Source organism: Nanorana parkeri, unplaced genomic scaffold (genome assembly GCF_000935625.1).
Source record: "Nanorana parkeri isolate BGI_ZX_2015 unplaced genomic scaffold, ASM93562v1 scaffold187, whole genome shotgun sequence".
In the NCBI taxonomy this organism is placed as follows: domain Eukaryota; kingdom Metazoa; phylum Chordata; class Amphibia; order Anura; family Dicroglossidae; genus Nanorana; species Nanorana parkeri.
Genome location: NW_017306455.1, coordinates 819,131 through 836,117, shown reverse-complemented (window position 1 = coordinate 836,117; position 16,987 = coordinate 819,131). Strand labels below are relative to the sequence as shown.

General features: G+C 42.0%; 1 protein-coding gene across 1 annotated transcript in view; it reads left to right on the top strand.

Annotated features, from left to right (window-relative positions):
* The window catches only part of MYO1D (myosin ID), an 82,899-nt gene that overhangs the window by 49,903 nt on the left and 16,009 nt on the right, over positions 1 to 16,987 (top strand). The window contains exons 8-19 of the mRNA XM_018555202.1: positions 1,780 to 1,983; positions 2,122 to 2,267; positions 3,318 to 3,432; positions 3,554 to 3,724; positions 5,478 to 5,548; positions 5,715 to 5,789; positions 9,377 to 9,509; positions 10,813 to 10,979; positions 11,968 to 12,175; positions 13,627 to 13,850; positions 13,935 to 14,079; positions 14,162 to 14,266. Of these exons, the coding sequence (XP_018410704.1) occupies positions 1,780 to 1,983; positions 2,122 to 2,267; positions 3,318 to 3,432; positions 3,554 to 3,724; positions 5,478 to 5,548; positions 5,715 to 5,789; positions 9,377 to 9,509; positions 10,813 to 10,979; positions 11,968 to 12,175; positions 13,627 to 13,850; positions 13,935 to 14,079; positions 14,162 to 14,266 (1,764 nt within the window). The remainder of the gene's footprint in view (positions 1 to 1,779; positions 1,984 to 2,121; positions 2,268 to 3,317; positions 3,433 to 3,553; positions 3,725 to 5,477; positions 5,549 to 5,714; positions 5,790 to 9,376; positions 9,510 to 10,812; positions 10,980 to 11,967; positions 12,176 to 13,626; positions 13,851 to 13,934; positions 14,080 to 14,161; positions 14,267 to 16,987) is intronic.

Sequence of the window (16,987 nt, the reverse complement as noted above, 5' to 3'; positions counted from 1 at the left end):
TCCCAGTGAAAAACTGCCCAAAAAAACTTTTTATTAATCAAGTGATAAAAAGGTGTATAAACCTAATTCGTGTTGATAAATCTAAGCATAAACTTCTACGTGGATATAATGCAACACAATGTGAAAAATTGTTGGCAATAAAAATATCTCATAAGTGAATGGTAATAAAGTGACAAATTATCACAAATAACAAAATTCTCAAACCATTGAGTCAAACCGTTAATAAATAAAATTAACGAAAAACTGTTGTAAAAATAAGGTGCAAATAATTCCTCCAAAATTCTGATTCGTGATGTAATTTAACAGATGACAAATAATTGCAAAGTGAGAGACTAATTTAGGTATGAAATAAAGGTGAATCTAGTAACCAAGTGATGAGTAAATCAAAAGTACTCGATAGGACAAACTAAATGTGCAAACTAAATAAATAAAAAAAATATATAAAATTCAATTGAATCCAATTCCCCAAGCACACGAAAATAAATATAAAGTCCTTTTAAATTCGATCTTCCAATCAACCGTCCCCCAGGTAATCGGTACTCACCAGAGTCAGTGAGTATATGTAATATAATCACTCCGGAGCAGAAGGCTTCTAATCTCCCCGTTCCGATTCCCTCAAAAAACACCCGACAGCACTTTCCAGCGCTTGTCACTTGCAGTCTCCGTGGAGGTCCCGGCTCTCTGTTAAAAGCAGGTGCCGGCTCCTCTCATCCGTGGGCAACAGCGATATTGTACGGCAGATATGGACAGAATGACCTTAATTTTTGCTGTTGTGGGTCTGCAGGCAGCTTTGGTTCCACAAGCATGTGCTCTCCTCTTGCTGCACTGTGTAAGAAGCTCCTAGAGCCGGGAGGAATTGGATTCAATTTAATTTTATATATATATATATATATATACCTTGAGGAGGTAATTAGTCCCCCAATTTGGTGGATATATATATACCTTCAGAACAAAGCAATATATTATTTTATATTTTACACCTACCTTTTTTACGGAATTTACCTTTAGCGCTGTGTTTATTACTTGCACATCATATTTTACCAATTCATAGCAGCTTTAGGATTAATATTTAACTTTTTAGCCTTACCTTTCCAAGAGCGCAGATTCTCTTATTTAAAGATGTCTGAATAGAGAATATTTCTACTCAAGGACACTAGCCCAATATAAAATATAGTATTGGCCAGGGGGCAAATGTCCTGCCCAGTCCTCCCCTGTTCTGAGTGTTATCAGTGCAGAGCTGACACAGGTGATCAGACAGCCTGACAAGTCTGCAGGGACTAGCACGGAGAAAATGCAAGTAAATAATAATAGATACAAAATATATAAATAGTACAAAAAGGTAAGGATTAAAAATACTGTAACCTCTTAAAGAGAAACTTTACCCATATCTTTAAAATAACAACAAACGTTTAGAAATGTTTAGTAATGACAATCTACAAATCACATACTTCTAGATAATTGCCGGCTTTGTATTCTTTGCATACCTTGTTTCTCTTTTCTTTCACAGTCTTCTGACAGTGGCCATTTTTTTTACTAAGGGCAGATTACCAGCTCTGCCTTTAATTCCTGGAACTCTGGCACATGTGACTAGGACATGTGGCCATGCACATCATCTCAGGGGAGGAAAATGCCTTTGCCTGAGATCTCGTGAGATTGCAGATGAGATTTCCCAGCAATGCTCGTCACTGTAAAATTCTTCAAAAGACTTTAAAGACTGATATGTATGTTCTCTGGCATTCCATTTTTGCCCCCCCCCCCCCCTCTCTCTCTCCCTCCCAGGGTAATCTGAAGTTTGGTGTGGATGGAGATATCCCGGTCATTGAGAACAGTAAAGTTGTCTCTGTAGTGGCGGACTTGCTGGGCTGTAAAGCTGATCTTCTAGAGAAGTCTTTGCTCTTCAGGACTGTGGCTACCGGCAGAGACGTTATAGACAAGCAGCACACGGAGCAGGAGGCCAGCTATGGCCGAGATGCATTCGCTAAGGTGAAGATCAGCTAAACAAATGATAAAGATGTATAGAATGAGTTGTTGATGTGGCTTGGAGCTGAACTAAGAAGATTCATGTTAGTAAGATGATTGATGGCTGTGATTCTCTCTCTTTCTGTCTCTGTCATCTTACAGGCCATTTATGAACGCCTGTTCTGCTGGATCGTCAGTCGCATCAACGACGTGATTGATGTGGAAAAACAAGACGCGGCTCTTCACGGGAAAAACACAGTGATAGGTGTGCTGGACATATACGGGTTTGAGATCTTTGACAATAACAGGTGAGGTGTCTCTTTGATGCAGGGCTTGTGGAAAGTTTGAGGTTTGTGATATTTTATTGGCTAATGGAAAGCGATATGAAAAGAGACTGTATATACTACCTTACTGGCAGCCTCTTACTTGAAAACCAGCCTGTTTACTGCTCACTGCCCTCTGCAAATATTCACACACTTCCAGGAGTGTATTAGCCTGCTTTCCCACTGCTTGCTGTGGTTTCTCCTGGTGGCTTCTATGCCACTACAGCGGGAGGAACCACAGCGAGTGGTCGGGAAAAACAGGGAATGGGCATTTCTAATCATTTGAATCTCCATTTTGAAACTGTTCTAATACCACAAGCTTCTCGGATATATCTGCGTGTCCTGTAATTCATTTGATGATTTGTTTATTCCTCACATTTAATATACAGCAAAAGAGCAATCAAAAAAGTAAAATTTTTGAGCTGCCCATACACCTTACGATTATCGGCCGATTTTCGTATGCGATCGCGTTTTCGTACGATATTTGTACGGTTGATGGGGAGTGTACAACCGCAAATACTGTACAATCGATTGACTTGACTATCCAGCAGGTTAGAAAACTTCGTCGATTGTACGATTTTTTAAAGATTGGCGTTTCCGTACGTCAAAATTCGTACAATTAACACTGCTCATGCACAAACAAAAATTAAACTACAGCTGATTGAACCCTGTAATAATTGGGGCAGGATGGGGCCGCCATATGAAAATCGTACAACGGTTCGATCATCGGACGAAAAGTTTCGTCCGATGATCGCAGGGTGTATGGGCAGCTTTACAATTAAAAAGTGCTTGAATTTTAGCAAAGTGACTATGAAAAAAAAAGCAGCTGTTTAAGAAATTATATTTCCTGTCTTGACTTTAGCAAATGCTCATCACTTCTTGTCCTACACTAGAAAAGTGACAGCTGATTGGTTTCTAGGGAAAACACAGACATTCCCTTTTGTTTTAGATGTCAGAAGAAACCGCACTCAAAGTTTTATTTGTAATCTTCAATTGTCAGTTTCTGTTTACAATACTTTTCCTAATGTCTTCCAGCTTTGAACAGTTCTGCATTAATTACTGTAATGAAAAACTACAGCAGCTGTTCATCCAGCTTGTTCTGACGCAGGAGCAGGAGGAATATAAGAGAGAAGGGATTCCCTGGAAACATGTGAGTATCGGGAGAGTGCAATCGGTGAAGCTGCTGTGATGTCACATCTCATGTCCCGCTCACAAACTGGTGCTATAGTGTATCATTCTGATAACATTCGGTTCTCTGCGCTCTCTTGCAGATAGATTATTTCAACAACCAGATCATTGTGGACCTGGTGGAGCAGCAACATCGTGGTATCATCGCCTTGTTGGATGACGCTTGTATGAACGTGGGGAAAGTGACAGACGCCATGTTTCTGGAAGCACTAAATAAGCAGCTGGGGAAGCATGCCCACTACACCAGCAGGAAGGTAAGAGTTGGATGGTTACTGTGGCAGGCTTCTCTAGTATCTGTTTATTTCACACGCAGTACTCACATAGTATAATGTGCATGGCCATAGATGAAAGCAAGCTTTTTGATGGACGTGTCTGTAAGTCTGAAGGTGATGGGGACTATACAGTCACGCAGGTAAGCCATAAAAGTCTATCAGGATGTTATCTTCCTTAAAGGGACCATTCAAGATGGAAGTGATAGTCTTTTTAAAACTCACACACTTATACTCACCACCCCTTTCTCTGTCGTAGCTGGTGCTTCTGTGCATAGGTGAGCATGTGACCTTCTCCCATAATGCAGTTCTTGGGCTTAGTGGCCAATCTCCATACCAGAACGCTGTCAGCCTTATGCAAGCTCTGATACCCTCTGACACAGGCCTTACACAAGAGTGGGACTGTAGAGAAACAGCAACTGGGAAGCACAGCGGCTATAAGTGAATCGGCCCATGCACAGGGTCCTCAGGGCCCATGCACACATGTTTTGAAGCATCTGGCACTGCCAGTAGTAACGTTACAAATAACAATGATAAAAAGGAGCTTTCAAAGCTTTAATAACTTTTTATACACATTTGTGTGGCTCCATTTCTTCACTGATGTGACATTGTCTGCTTGTGACGTGGATTGTCCAGCAGAGGGAGCCAGATTCCCCATTGATTCTCACCAGAGCTGTGTACAGATCCAGCCTGAAATGATGATGTCATGTCTAGCCAATGGACACTGGACACTGCTGTCGCCTGACTGAGACAATCTGCAGCCCTATTGGTATTCAGGGTTTGAAGCATTGGTGTTTAGCACCCAGCTGTGGAATGCCTGGGCTCTATTTTTTTCCCTCTAAATTTGTCGATGAGAGAATAGTCATGTACGGCTTATTATTCCTATGAACTGGGCTCTGGCTATTGAGATTCCACACGTAATCAAGGCCATTGACAACAATAACATCACACCACTTTAATAGTGGACACAAGGCCGTTGGTTCAGAGCATGCTGGGAATTGTTTTCCCACATTAGCCGGAGGGCCATACATTGCAAGTATAAGCAAAAACGTGATCATACAGAATAAAAACAAAATTGCAGACTTATCTTTATTTTATTTTTTTTCGGTCTATGATGGGAATTGCTTAAAGAAGAATACCCTTACAGTGGGGCTTACTCTGATTTCCCTGCATACTGTGAGCTTTTCACAGAGTGCATTAGAAGCTGCAGTATGTCTGAGGATGTCCAGCACCTTTCCTCCCTAGCCTGACTGCCCGTGGCCTGTCTCTTTCATTCATTTGGATTTCAGTTCAGTATCACATGTGGCTATTACCTAGGATGGTTTGCATGCAAATGTGGCCTGCCTAGGAACACCCACTCCTACAGACAGAAATCCACCCATTATGGCAGTATATGCATAATTCTTACAAAGAACCAGCCCACTGCTTGTTTCAAGATTGAGGTCTCTTAAGAAGAGTACTGAGGCAGGGTACTGTGATGTTTTCAGGAAACCATGTACTGCACCCTGCTGCTCCCTCCCTCCCACAAGACATGATCTGCCTGCATTGCACAGAGATGAACAGAGACCTAGTGATTACATCACTGGGTCTAAAATAAAGTATGCAATCAAAACGAAAAGGTTATATTTCAAAATGTTAAAAGCATGTCGATGAGGGTGAAGGGAGGAACCAGGGAATGCAAAATATAAGTCGATAAGACTTCAGCTTTAAAACACGCTTTTGATTCTGTTCCCTGCAGGTCACCCCAACAGATAAAGCTCTAGAATATGACCGAGATTTCCGAGTCCGTCACTACGCTGGAGATGTAGTGTGAGTATCAAGAGGACTCGACTTTTATTAAGCCGTCACTTCTGGCATCACATTCTAATGTGTAATAACATGGCACAGTCCTATTCTCCAGAGTGGTCATTGTAATCATCTCGGCATTTGGTGAGTTTCCTTGTTTTGTTTCTGACCATCTTCTTTCCCCTAACAGTTACTCGGTGGTGGGATTTATTGATAAGAACAAAGACACATTGTTCCAGGACTTCAAGAGACTTATGTATAACAGGTGAGACAAATCATACTATGTGTATCACTCTGAACGTTGATCCATTCATCTCCTTTGCAAAACATTTCATAGATCTTTTTTTTTTTTTTTTTTTATAGAGGAAATGTAAAATATTTCCATATCCCAAAAGCTATCCAGCCTAAAACAAAAATTCTTATGCTCTCCTACAATCCCCCCCTTCCAACTTTAGTCTGTATGAGAGCACACACACCGATTTTAAAACTCAATTAAACAAATTAGTCTTAGATAATCAATATTTGTGTGGCCACCATATAGGGCATATGTACATAGCGGGGGGTTTACAGGAGGATTGTAATAAGGGGGCAGATATCATTTTATAATTGGTTTAGAAATCCTCTTTAGAATGGTCAGAAGATGCAGTTGATTCTAGAAACCTTTATATAGTGTTTTGTCTATAGTATTTATATTTGTATTAGTTAGGTATAAATGGGAATTGTATATGCACCCGAGCACAGCCACATTTGCTCATTTAATAAGCAGGCTTTGCTTCCGGCCGATCCCCTAATCTTCCTTAAAAGGTGTCTTTGGTTTAACATTGTAGTATATAGGTGTCTTGCTGCACTCCTTACTGGTATAGGATGTCCCTTGAAATCCTGGTGGGTGCTCGTAGTGACCATGCATGGTGGAAGTTTTAAAAGGATGTCGCCAGCACACCATTTAAGTTAAATCAACAAAAGTCCATTTATTAAATGGAGTACGGTCATTGCAGTACAAGCGCTTTTTTGAAGTCCCCTTCATCAGGCTCAGGATGACACAACCACAATGTTCTGTACCCTTTAAATAGACATACCCAAACATGTGCAAACACCACGTTTAACAATGGACTCTCAGCAGTAATATGGGCACAATGCACACAGTACGCAGGAGCCATGGCATCTTTGTCTCCGCTCGGACATAATAAAGCTTAGATCAGTGTTTTTATTCCCTGTCAAATAAAAAATATATCATTGGAAATACTGACCTGTGCCCTAGATTAATGTAAATGTTGATGATGGGTCCACTTGTAGAAAGGAGCACTCTGTGAATGCTCTTACTAATTGGCAGTATTTAGACCTGGGGTAAGCAACCTCCGAACTGCAGCTGTGGTGAAACTACAAATCCCTTCATGCCTCTGTGTGGCATTCCTGTGGCTGTCGGAGTCTTGCAATGCCTCATGGGACAACAGCTGGAGTGCTGAGGTTGCCTACCCCTGATTTAGAAACAAATCTAAAGCTGGCCAAACACTGTTAGAATTTCCAAGAGAAGTCATTCGATTCCCCCATACAGCCTGAATATAGGAATCCCTGCTGCCAGCTATTGCATTCAGCAACTTCTGCTAAAAACCCTAACAGTGCCTGCATCTGACTGTTCGGCCAGTAATTTTCCACCCGCCTCCTTTTTGTTGATTGAAAAATCGACTTATGTTGAACCAGGCAGGGCCACTCACAGCCTGAATTTAGGCCGATTCATCAGGAATTGGCTGAAATTTGCGCTGTGGTTGGCCAGCTTCGGACAGATATTAAAACCAGAGGTAGCAGAACTACATAGCATCCATCCGCATCCATATCTGCTAACATTTCAGAACAAAGGAAAAATGATCAGGTTTTGTGAACAATGTAATTATATTTTTGCTTAGAGAGGGAACACTAGTGAGATAACTTGCTCAGATTTCTTGGGGACTGCAGGGGTGAGATGTAGATGCCAAGGTCCTGGTTCTATAGCCCACACTGCAGTAGCTGCCTCTCTGTTCTTGCTGTATTCATTCCAGTGTAAGGGAGATCAATAACATGCCAGCATCGGTAAGATTCCCTGCAACTGAACGTTGTGTGTGGGTTATGCTGGGGACCCAGTTGTAGGGATGGTACTACTAGACTCTGAAGAAGGGGGTATTCACTCCACTGGTATTTATCCTGGGATAATTTTCCTCAAGAACTTTATACAGAGAATACTAAAAGTGAAATGGGCTCCATCATAGTAGAAGCGGGAGTGCTGAATATCACGATTTCATATGCTCAAATTCCACAATTAGACCCATTAAGCTGCCTGGGCAGCTGTGCCGTGTTCTTTGTAGAAGATGGAAGGAGGAGATTCATGAATATTCATGAAGTCTTCTACACACGCCTCCTCTTGATGTCAGTGGCTGACAGTGTTCCAAGGAGCAGTGAGGTACAGCCAAGTCAATGTTTCCCGGAAACACCGCCAGTGGGATGGGAGGTGGGGGAAGGACTGACACAATCCAGCTTACTCCTGATTTGATATCAGCTGCAGCCTCCTGGTTATATAGAGTACACAATCTTCTGATCCTGCACGAATAAAGCGGTTATGTAATCATGTTATTATAAAACAGATGGTGACGGGACTTCATCAGGATTTATTACAGATCGCTAGTATTTATCGTATTATTGTCATGTACACCTTAGCTGCTTCTAAGATATAAACGGTCATGAATATTAGTCCATTATATTATGCGGCAGCATGGTTGCTTTGCAGCTCTGATGTCCTGGGTAAGGCTCTACTGGGTCCACAATGTATGCTCTACCCATGCATGCATTGATATCCAAGTGCTCCAGTTTGCTCTCCCAAGCCAAAAGGTGAAAAGGGAAAAAGGGAAAAAAAATGCTTATCTAAGCTTTATTATGTCCCCCATGCATGCATTGGTATCCAAGTGCTCCAGTTTGCTCTCACAAGGCAAAAACATGCTAAGGGCCAGTGTCAATGGGCTTTTGTTCACTTCAAAACTGCTTTTTTCCCCCACATACAAGTCTATGGGAATGCAAGAGCAGCTGAATCAGGTTAAATGCACCTTCAGTGAATTCTGAATGATCTCAGAAGCTTCTCAAACTGATCTCAAACCCACACTGCGTTTGCTCATCAAAGCCTATCGACATACGGCCTTATAGTTTAGCTGGCTTTCACTCAGGTTGGCCCACGTGAGTGTTTGTAATACTGCTTTGGGAACATTACATAGTAAAACTCTTTTGGGGGGCAGTGATTGATGTGAACAGAGACTTTTCTAGGAAGGTTGAAGCTCTCCCATCCCTTAAAATTGACATTGATAAGCATGGCAATAGGCAAAGAGAAGCCATCCCATTTGTCTTATCTGTACTGTGATGGCCCATCGGGTACCAGCTGCCTACAAGTATGACAGGCAGGGCCACAGTTTGATCACTTGCACTATTCCCCTGCTTTATCTCCTGGGATATGGTTGTAGCTGGTACCCCTGGACATCCACCTGACGCAAGGCTTCTGCTTAGGGTGCCTGCGCATGACCCAGCTCCAATGTGAACGGCATATATACCCTGCAAAAGTATGTTGGCATTATACATACATGTAGTTATACGTTTTATTGCACACCAAAAAAGAAGACCTACAGTCTGCAATAATTAAGAAGTAACAGCTGCTTTAGGAATTGAAGTCAATCAAGCATTACAAGTGTGTTAAGTCAACCAATGGAGCAATTTGTTATTGGATGTTAAAATCAATAGAAAGCAGCTTATTGGATTCACATTATTTTCTCATTGCAGTCTTATTCCAAGTTCTTTGACCTCAATATATTACCCCTGTGACTTTTCCTGTCTCTTCACCAGCTCCAACCCAGTGCTGAAGAACATGTGGCCTGAGGGAAAACTGAGCATCACAGAAGTCACCAAACGCCCCCCGACAGCTGCCACCCTCTTCAAGAACTCCATGATTGCCCTGGTGGATAACCTGGCATCTAAGGTACCAGCTCTGTTACATAACTCTGAGATGCCAGCAGCTCTATTGCTCATCCATCACGACCTCCAACTGCCAAGACATCACTTGAACAATACCTGAATAATAATATTATATTTTTCAGTCTGCAGGGGGTTTAAGCCAGAAAAATAAACCAGGATTTCATTGGTGACATGTAGTTGAATATTATTTTGCATACCTATCATTTTATATTTATTGCCATCATTAAAAGTATTACAGATCGATCTTCTGTTTTTTACCTGAATTGGCTGACATCTATGCATTTTCTTAATCGGACAAACAGCAACCCATAACTTCAGCAATCAATCATCTTTCATTGTTCTAACTGCCCCAAGCCAATGCAAAATTAGTCAAGATAAGCTGGTGGCTAAGTGCCCCAAATTGCTCCTAGTGCAAAGAGAAAGTGATGGCATTGCACAATTCAGAATTAGATTTCTGCTTCTACCCTCTCTGCTGCAATCTGATTGGTTGCTACAGACAGCGGGCATTCCAGTTCCAGAGGCCTTGTAATCTAAATAGAAAAGTAAACATGCTCATGGACTAAACACGAGGCCAGAACTAATATACACTCTCTGTATACTTGAAAATAAACTTTATAGAAATAAGCACTCGGTGTATGGAGGTACAACCAATGATTTACCAGAAAATTGGAAATAAGGCCCATGGAGACTGACCCCTTTGTGTGAACTATAAATATAGATATAAAGGTTCTTTCTGTATACCTCACATTAGATGTTAGGACTATGTAAAAAAAAAAATGATGCTAAGGCCTCATTCACACTAGAAAAGGCCGGCACGTACAGCTCCGTGCTGCGTGCACGACCGTATCGGGCCACTCCCGGGAAGGACAGGGGCTGCGTGTGATTAGTACGCAGCCCCTGTCCTTCTCTATGGGACTACACGGCCGTACGCTACCCTACGCTCACCCCAAGTGCAGGTCCATACGGGTGCGGGTGTCCCTGCTCAGACGCAGACAGGATCCATCCTGTCAGCGTACGAGCACAGACACCCGCATCTGCACAGACGTGCAGGTAGGGTGAGCATAGGGCGGCGTACGGCCGCATACTCCCATGGAAAAAGACGGGCTGCGTACTAATCACACGCAGCCCCTGTCCTTCCCGATACGGCCGTGCACGCACCATGGAGCTGTACGTGCCGGCCTTTTCTCGTGTGAATGAGGCCTAATAGTAACGCAGGAGGCAGAGTCATAGTAGAGGCGCTTCTAAAACTGAATGTTATCTGTTGCCTGCACCATTTAACTTTGCATCCCTCTTTGCTGACCTATCAGGAGCCTTACTATGTTCGCTGCGTAAAGCCAAACGAAAAGAAGTCACCATCTTTGTTTGATGAAGAGCGCTGCCGCCACCAGGTGGAGTATTTGGGTTTACTGGAGAACGTTCGTGTCCGGCGAGCTGGTTTCGCATATCGGCAGGTGTATGACCGATTTCTCCATAGGTACGAACACGTTTTTCATGTGACTATACTGTGTTGTCATCAGTCGTTTACAAAGCCACATGTGTGTATCTGTCAAAAAAAATAGTCATGTTGGTCAGGTAAAATGGAATGTAGGAGACCTGTGTGATATTAGCTTTTCGTGGTTAGAGTATTACCTACCCTACTGCTTTGGTCACATGGATACTTACAGCAGAACTCCATCCAAGCTTAACCAACAAAGGTTAAATATGAACCTCGGTGTATGTCCTCCACCAGCATAAGCTATTTTTTCAATTGTGCTGTGTTTTATTGTCCTGCAACTCTTCTTTACATTCAATTCCTATCTTCCCCTGCACCCCACCTAAAAATCCAGTCCAGGTTGATATCATAGTTGTAATTTATCTTATCTGTAGCTCCCCTTATCATATTACTTGCACTGTCACTGGATTAGGTTGGCATATAGGTAAAAGGCAGAGTTCATATAGTGTATGTGAGAAGGCAGAGTTCACATTCCCGTCAGTTTTTCTGGTAGACCTCATTGGAAGCTGAATGTTAGTCTATGGATTAGCGAACCTAAACAGGCCTGTGTCAGTTTACATTCGATTACCTCCGAGTCAGTCTAGGCCCAAAAAAGGTTCTATTTTGGGGGACTTGAATGGGAAGGACCGGAGGTAGTCGGATGTAAACAGACACATGTCTACTTACATCCGGCTGCCCATAAAACTAACATGGGTATGGTTAGTACAGTTATTTCGGTAGAGAGAAAAAAAGTTGAACAGACTTGGATGTCACAAAACATCTGTTTGATACGGCTCTGATCAATAGGGGAACTGGGTATAGATTCCCTGCTGATTGGATCAGGCACCGACCGTGTATAGCTGCGATACACGTAAATTACTATGCCTTTTGCAGTATATTAGTATGCCTTTTATATTGTCCAGTTGTGTTCCATAGGCAACGGCCTCTTTCACCGTCTACTCTAACCAATGTGTTTTGTCTACTTATCCAGGTACAAGATGATCTCCCGGCTAACCTGGCCTAACCATGACATGTCTTCAGACAAAGCTGCTGTGCAGAAACTCCTGGAGGAATGTGGATATCACAATGACGCTGCCTATGGTAAAACCAAGGTTTTTATTCGTACCCCGCGTACCCTGTTCTCCCTGGAAGAGAAGCGGAGCGAGATGCTGATCAGGATCATTCTCTTTTTACAGAAGGTGAGTTAGTAATAGAGGCACGGTTACTTGATTTACCTTCTGTGGGAAATGTTTTTGCATTTCCACTTTTCCTCAGTATGTTAAAAACTGTACACCAAAAGTTTGTGTACACCTGACCATCACACCTAGTAAGTGGTCAAAAGTATGTTGAAAGCCCCCTCCAAATTATGAAGTTGAGGTATTTCCAGTGAATTATGGTATTGTTGATACTACAGCATACAAAGACATGTCAGACAATTGTGCTTTTGCAACAAACTGGGGAAGACCCTTTTCTGTTCCAGAATGTTTGTGCCCGTGTACACAAAGCCAGCTCTGTAATTTATGGTTTGGTGTGCAGGAACTCAATTAGCCTGTACAGAACCCTGACCTCAAACTACTGCACATTTTTGGGATGAATTGGCATGCCAAGCCAGATATTTGTTCAAGGAAATGCTATTTTGGCATTACCACACCTCAACATTTTGGCGAAATCCTTCCCAGAAGTGTGGAGGCTGTGATAACGGCAAGGCGGGGGGTCAATTCCATATTGATGCCTGTGGTTTTGAATGTCTAACAAGCTTATATAGGTGTGATGGTCAAGTGTCCAAAAATGTTTGGCCATGTAGTGTGTGATACATACACCCTTGGTAGTCAGCAAGATCACTCTGATCCTTTCTGATTTAGTGATACTACTTCCTGGCTCAGCTCCCTGCTCACTGGACAGAAGTGATTATGCTGATTTACTGTCCAATGAGGAGCCTGGAGGTGATGTTACTTAGGAAGGAAGCTTATAAAAGAACTATGAGGTGAGTGCTTTTCACTCATAGTTCTAGCCGACCTGTGACAATGAGATTGTGACAGGTCGGCTCAGTAGATCGGGAAGCAAGCGAACATGTAACGGCATTCGCTCACTTCTCGATCCTGTCATGGCTCTCTGCCGTGACAGGGGAGGGACTGGATTCCCCCCTCCCCTCTCCGATCCTCCAGCGCTGACTGGCAGAACGGACGGGGGAGGGTACAGCTGGCTCTGCCTCTAGATAGGCAGAGCCAGCTGTCACTCACGCAGCTGGGCGGATCCAGACATAACTGGCAGGATCCACTTCAACTGCGGCATCTCAGTATACCATGAGCTGTAGCTTGCAGCATACTGAGCTAAGGGTCACGGGAGGACACTAGTTTGTGTCCTCCCATCACTCTAAGGAGAACTATGGGGAAAAGCCCTAACCCCATAGTTCTCCTTTAACTACTAAACCTATAGGTGGGAAAATACTTGTCACCCTTCTGACTTTGCAGTGTGTACAAATCATTCTGCAGGTTAAAAAAAAGTTAACATGCATATATTTCAGTTGCGTATTTCGCACTTTGCCTGGAGATGAACACCATATGTTTCTAAGCTTAATTTCAACATGTTTCCAACTTCCCAACCCACTAAAATGTAAGCTTGTTCTGCTTATGTCATCTTCATGGTCTAGCTGTGGAGGGGAACACTGGCTCGCTGGCAATATAAGAAAACCAAAGCAGCCGTCAAAATAATACGGTACTACAGGCGCTACAAAGTGAAGTCCTACATCCAGGAGGTGGTCCGCAGGTTTAATGGCGTAAGGAACAGCAGGGATTATGGGAAGAATGTCAAATGGCCTACACCTCCAAAGGTCCTTCGTTCCTTCCAAGAATTCCTGCAAAGAGCCTTCCACAGGTATTCAGACACAACTGGACCAGAAATTATGCAAAATTTGACTGTGATTTTAATAGTAGCTAAAGATGCTTTCTTTGTTCATAGGTGGAGGGCGTACCATCTTCTAAAAAACATACCTCCTGCTGACATACCAAAAATCAAGGCCAAAGTGTCTGCATTTGAGAACCTCAAAGGTCAGCGCGCTGACTTAGGCCTACAGAGACGCTGGGAAGGCAGCTACCTTGCATTGGTAGGTGCTTGGCAAAGCTTGCGTTGTTTTTTCCAGTGTTTTTTAATCTGTTGTATTAAATTTCCCTTATTGCTTGTATCAGAAACAGGAAAACAGCCAAGACTCAGAGGTGTTTGTATCACGTGCCAATGAGCTGCAGAGGAAAGACAAGTTCATGCAGCCTCTCTTCTCCTGTCATGTACGCAAGGTATGCATCTATGGGGCTCTGATATGTCACTTTATAAGGTATGGCCAGGTATAGAGAGAATACAGTGAGCATTTCATAATGGACATGATTCAGCTCATTCTGCTCCCCCATGACTGAATAGTCTAACTGCACCTTGTAGTAAGAAGTCATTATCATTTTCTATTGTAACTTCTTATCCTTTAGTGAATCTGGCTTCCTCTCGCGTTTCCCCTGTATATGTTATCTATGTAATCTTTTATATAAAGAGAATTATTGCACTTCATGCAAGAATTCTTAAATGTGTTTTTGAATTCTGCTCCAGTCTGGGCCTACTGATGACCGTTCTCACCCTGACAACTTTGTGTTCTCATTCTGATAACAAACAAAGGCTTCCCAGCCCCTGAATGTGCATAAATGTAACAAATGGCAGAGCACAGAAGTCAGCAGGAGTGAAAGCAACTGTTTGAGGTTGAAGTCCTTTCTGCATTTTCAGCAGGAAATCGGGCAGTTGGCAAGACAGTCACTTTTCAGACCTTGGGGGCCTTTCTTACTCTCAGCTCCAGTGTTGTCCTCATATAAAGTAAGGGGACAAATATAATGTCCTGCAAGTTAACATACAGTTACACTCATTTAGGTTTAAATATTAAAATTCATAAAGAGACACTACTGCCTTGCTCATTCAGGGAAAGTGACAGTGTCTCCCAGGCGGCACAGCTGGCAACAATACCTGGTGCTTCCAGGTATAGGGAACATGTGGTATAGTAATTGTAAGAACTTGCGCTAATGGAGGTTGAGGATAATAAGATGTTTAAAATGATTGTTATTAAAATATTGATATTAATAAAAAATTAATTAATACACATTAATATTGATAAAAAATGTGTGAATTTTAGTTGTTCTCGAAGGGTGTTGGAAGCTGCTGAACTCAGGCACTGAGCCCCTAATAGAATGTGTTTTCTTAAAACGTACAGCGCTAGCCGTCCTTCAAAAGTGGATATAAGAAATCAAACGTTAGGATCGAGGTTTGAAGCATGCAATTGAAGAGTAGATAAAAATATAAATCAAAAATTCAGTAAAAGGGTGTATCTCAAAAACTCAATATCTTGAATTTAAATCAATGTGAATGGTTGTGTATGAACAGATAATAGTCTCTTAAAATTGATCAGTGATGTATAAAAATATATATAATAATTGTTAATAAACTGTGATAAGTTGTGAATATATGTATCAAGTGTGGGTGATTATTGTTAATAAATAGTGAATACAACAAACAATGTGTAACCGTTTGAATAAAATGAAATAAACTTCTATCGGTGTGTATGTGAATAGTCCAAATCTTTTAAAGTCTTTGAAAATCCATAAATATAAGACACTTCCACAGTGAAAATTCAGTGCAATAATGTGTCCAACGAAAATCCAAAAAAGAACCGAAGAAAAAATGGAAAAAAAAATGCGGAGAAAATCCCCTCAAGGGTATGCACTCACCAGATGAAAGATGTTAAACACGTTTGTTTCATCAAGGTAAGCCTGGAGCTCCGTCTTTAATTCCCACGCTTAATCGGATTTCAAGGAAGGAAGGGTCTCCCGTTTCCCCGAGGTGTTTAAACGGAGTATCATTTTTTAGGGGTCCCCCCGGTGGGATGTCCAATCAGGTAATAAAGATAAAGCATACGCTCATAGTGTAATAAAACCCAGGTTTATTATGATCACACAGCATACAAGTTAAAAAGAGCGCTAAAATATATTTTAAAAAAGCCGGCTGATCACTTTAGGCGTGATTCCTTTAGACTGGATCAAATGACGTGAGAATAGGCCCGCCCCCGACGCGTTTCGTCACAGACGTTTTCAAGGGATGGCAGGTCTTGAAAACGTCTGTGTGACGAAACGCGTCGGGGAAACGGGAGACCCTTCCTTCCTTGAAGTCCGATTAAGCGTGGGAATTAAAGACGGAGCTCCAGGCTTACCTTGATGAAACAAACGTGTTTAACATCTTCTGATCTGGTGAGTGCATTCCCTTGAGGGGATTTTCTCCGCATTTTTTTTTCATTTTTTCTTCGGTTCTTTTTTGGATTTTCGTTGGACACATTATTGCACTGAATTTTCACTGTGGAAGTGTCTTATATTTATGGATTTTCAAAGACTTTGATTTGGACTATTCACATACACACCGATAGAAGTTTATTTCATTTTAATCAAACGGTTACACATTGTTGTATCCACTATTTATTAACAATAATCACCCCCACACTTGATACATATATTCACAACTTATCACAGTTTATTAACAATTATTATATATATTTTTATACATCACTGATCAATTTTAGTAGACTATTATCTGTTCATACACAACCATTCACATTGATTTAAATTCAAGATATTGAGTTTTTGAGATACACCCTTTTACTGAATTTTTGATTTATATTTTTATCTACTCTTCAATTGCATGCTTCAAATCTCGATCCTAACGTTTGATTTCTTATATCCACTTTTGAAGGACGACTAGCGCTGTACGTTTTAAGAAAACACATAGGGAACATGTGACCTCCTCCCCTGTGACAGGCGCTAGGCTCAAGCACTGTCACATGATTAGGGGAATGACGTTACCGCTCCACTTAGCTTCAGACACTAGCAGACACCAGGAATTAAAGTGCATCTGTGACGGAGACAGGAGCAGCAAGGGGGTTTAGGTATGGGAAGGGGAAGGGGGGGGGGGGGGGAAAGAACCTTGGGGGGGCAGGG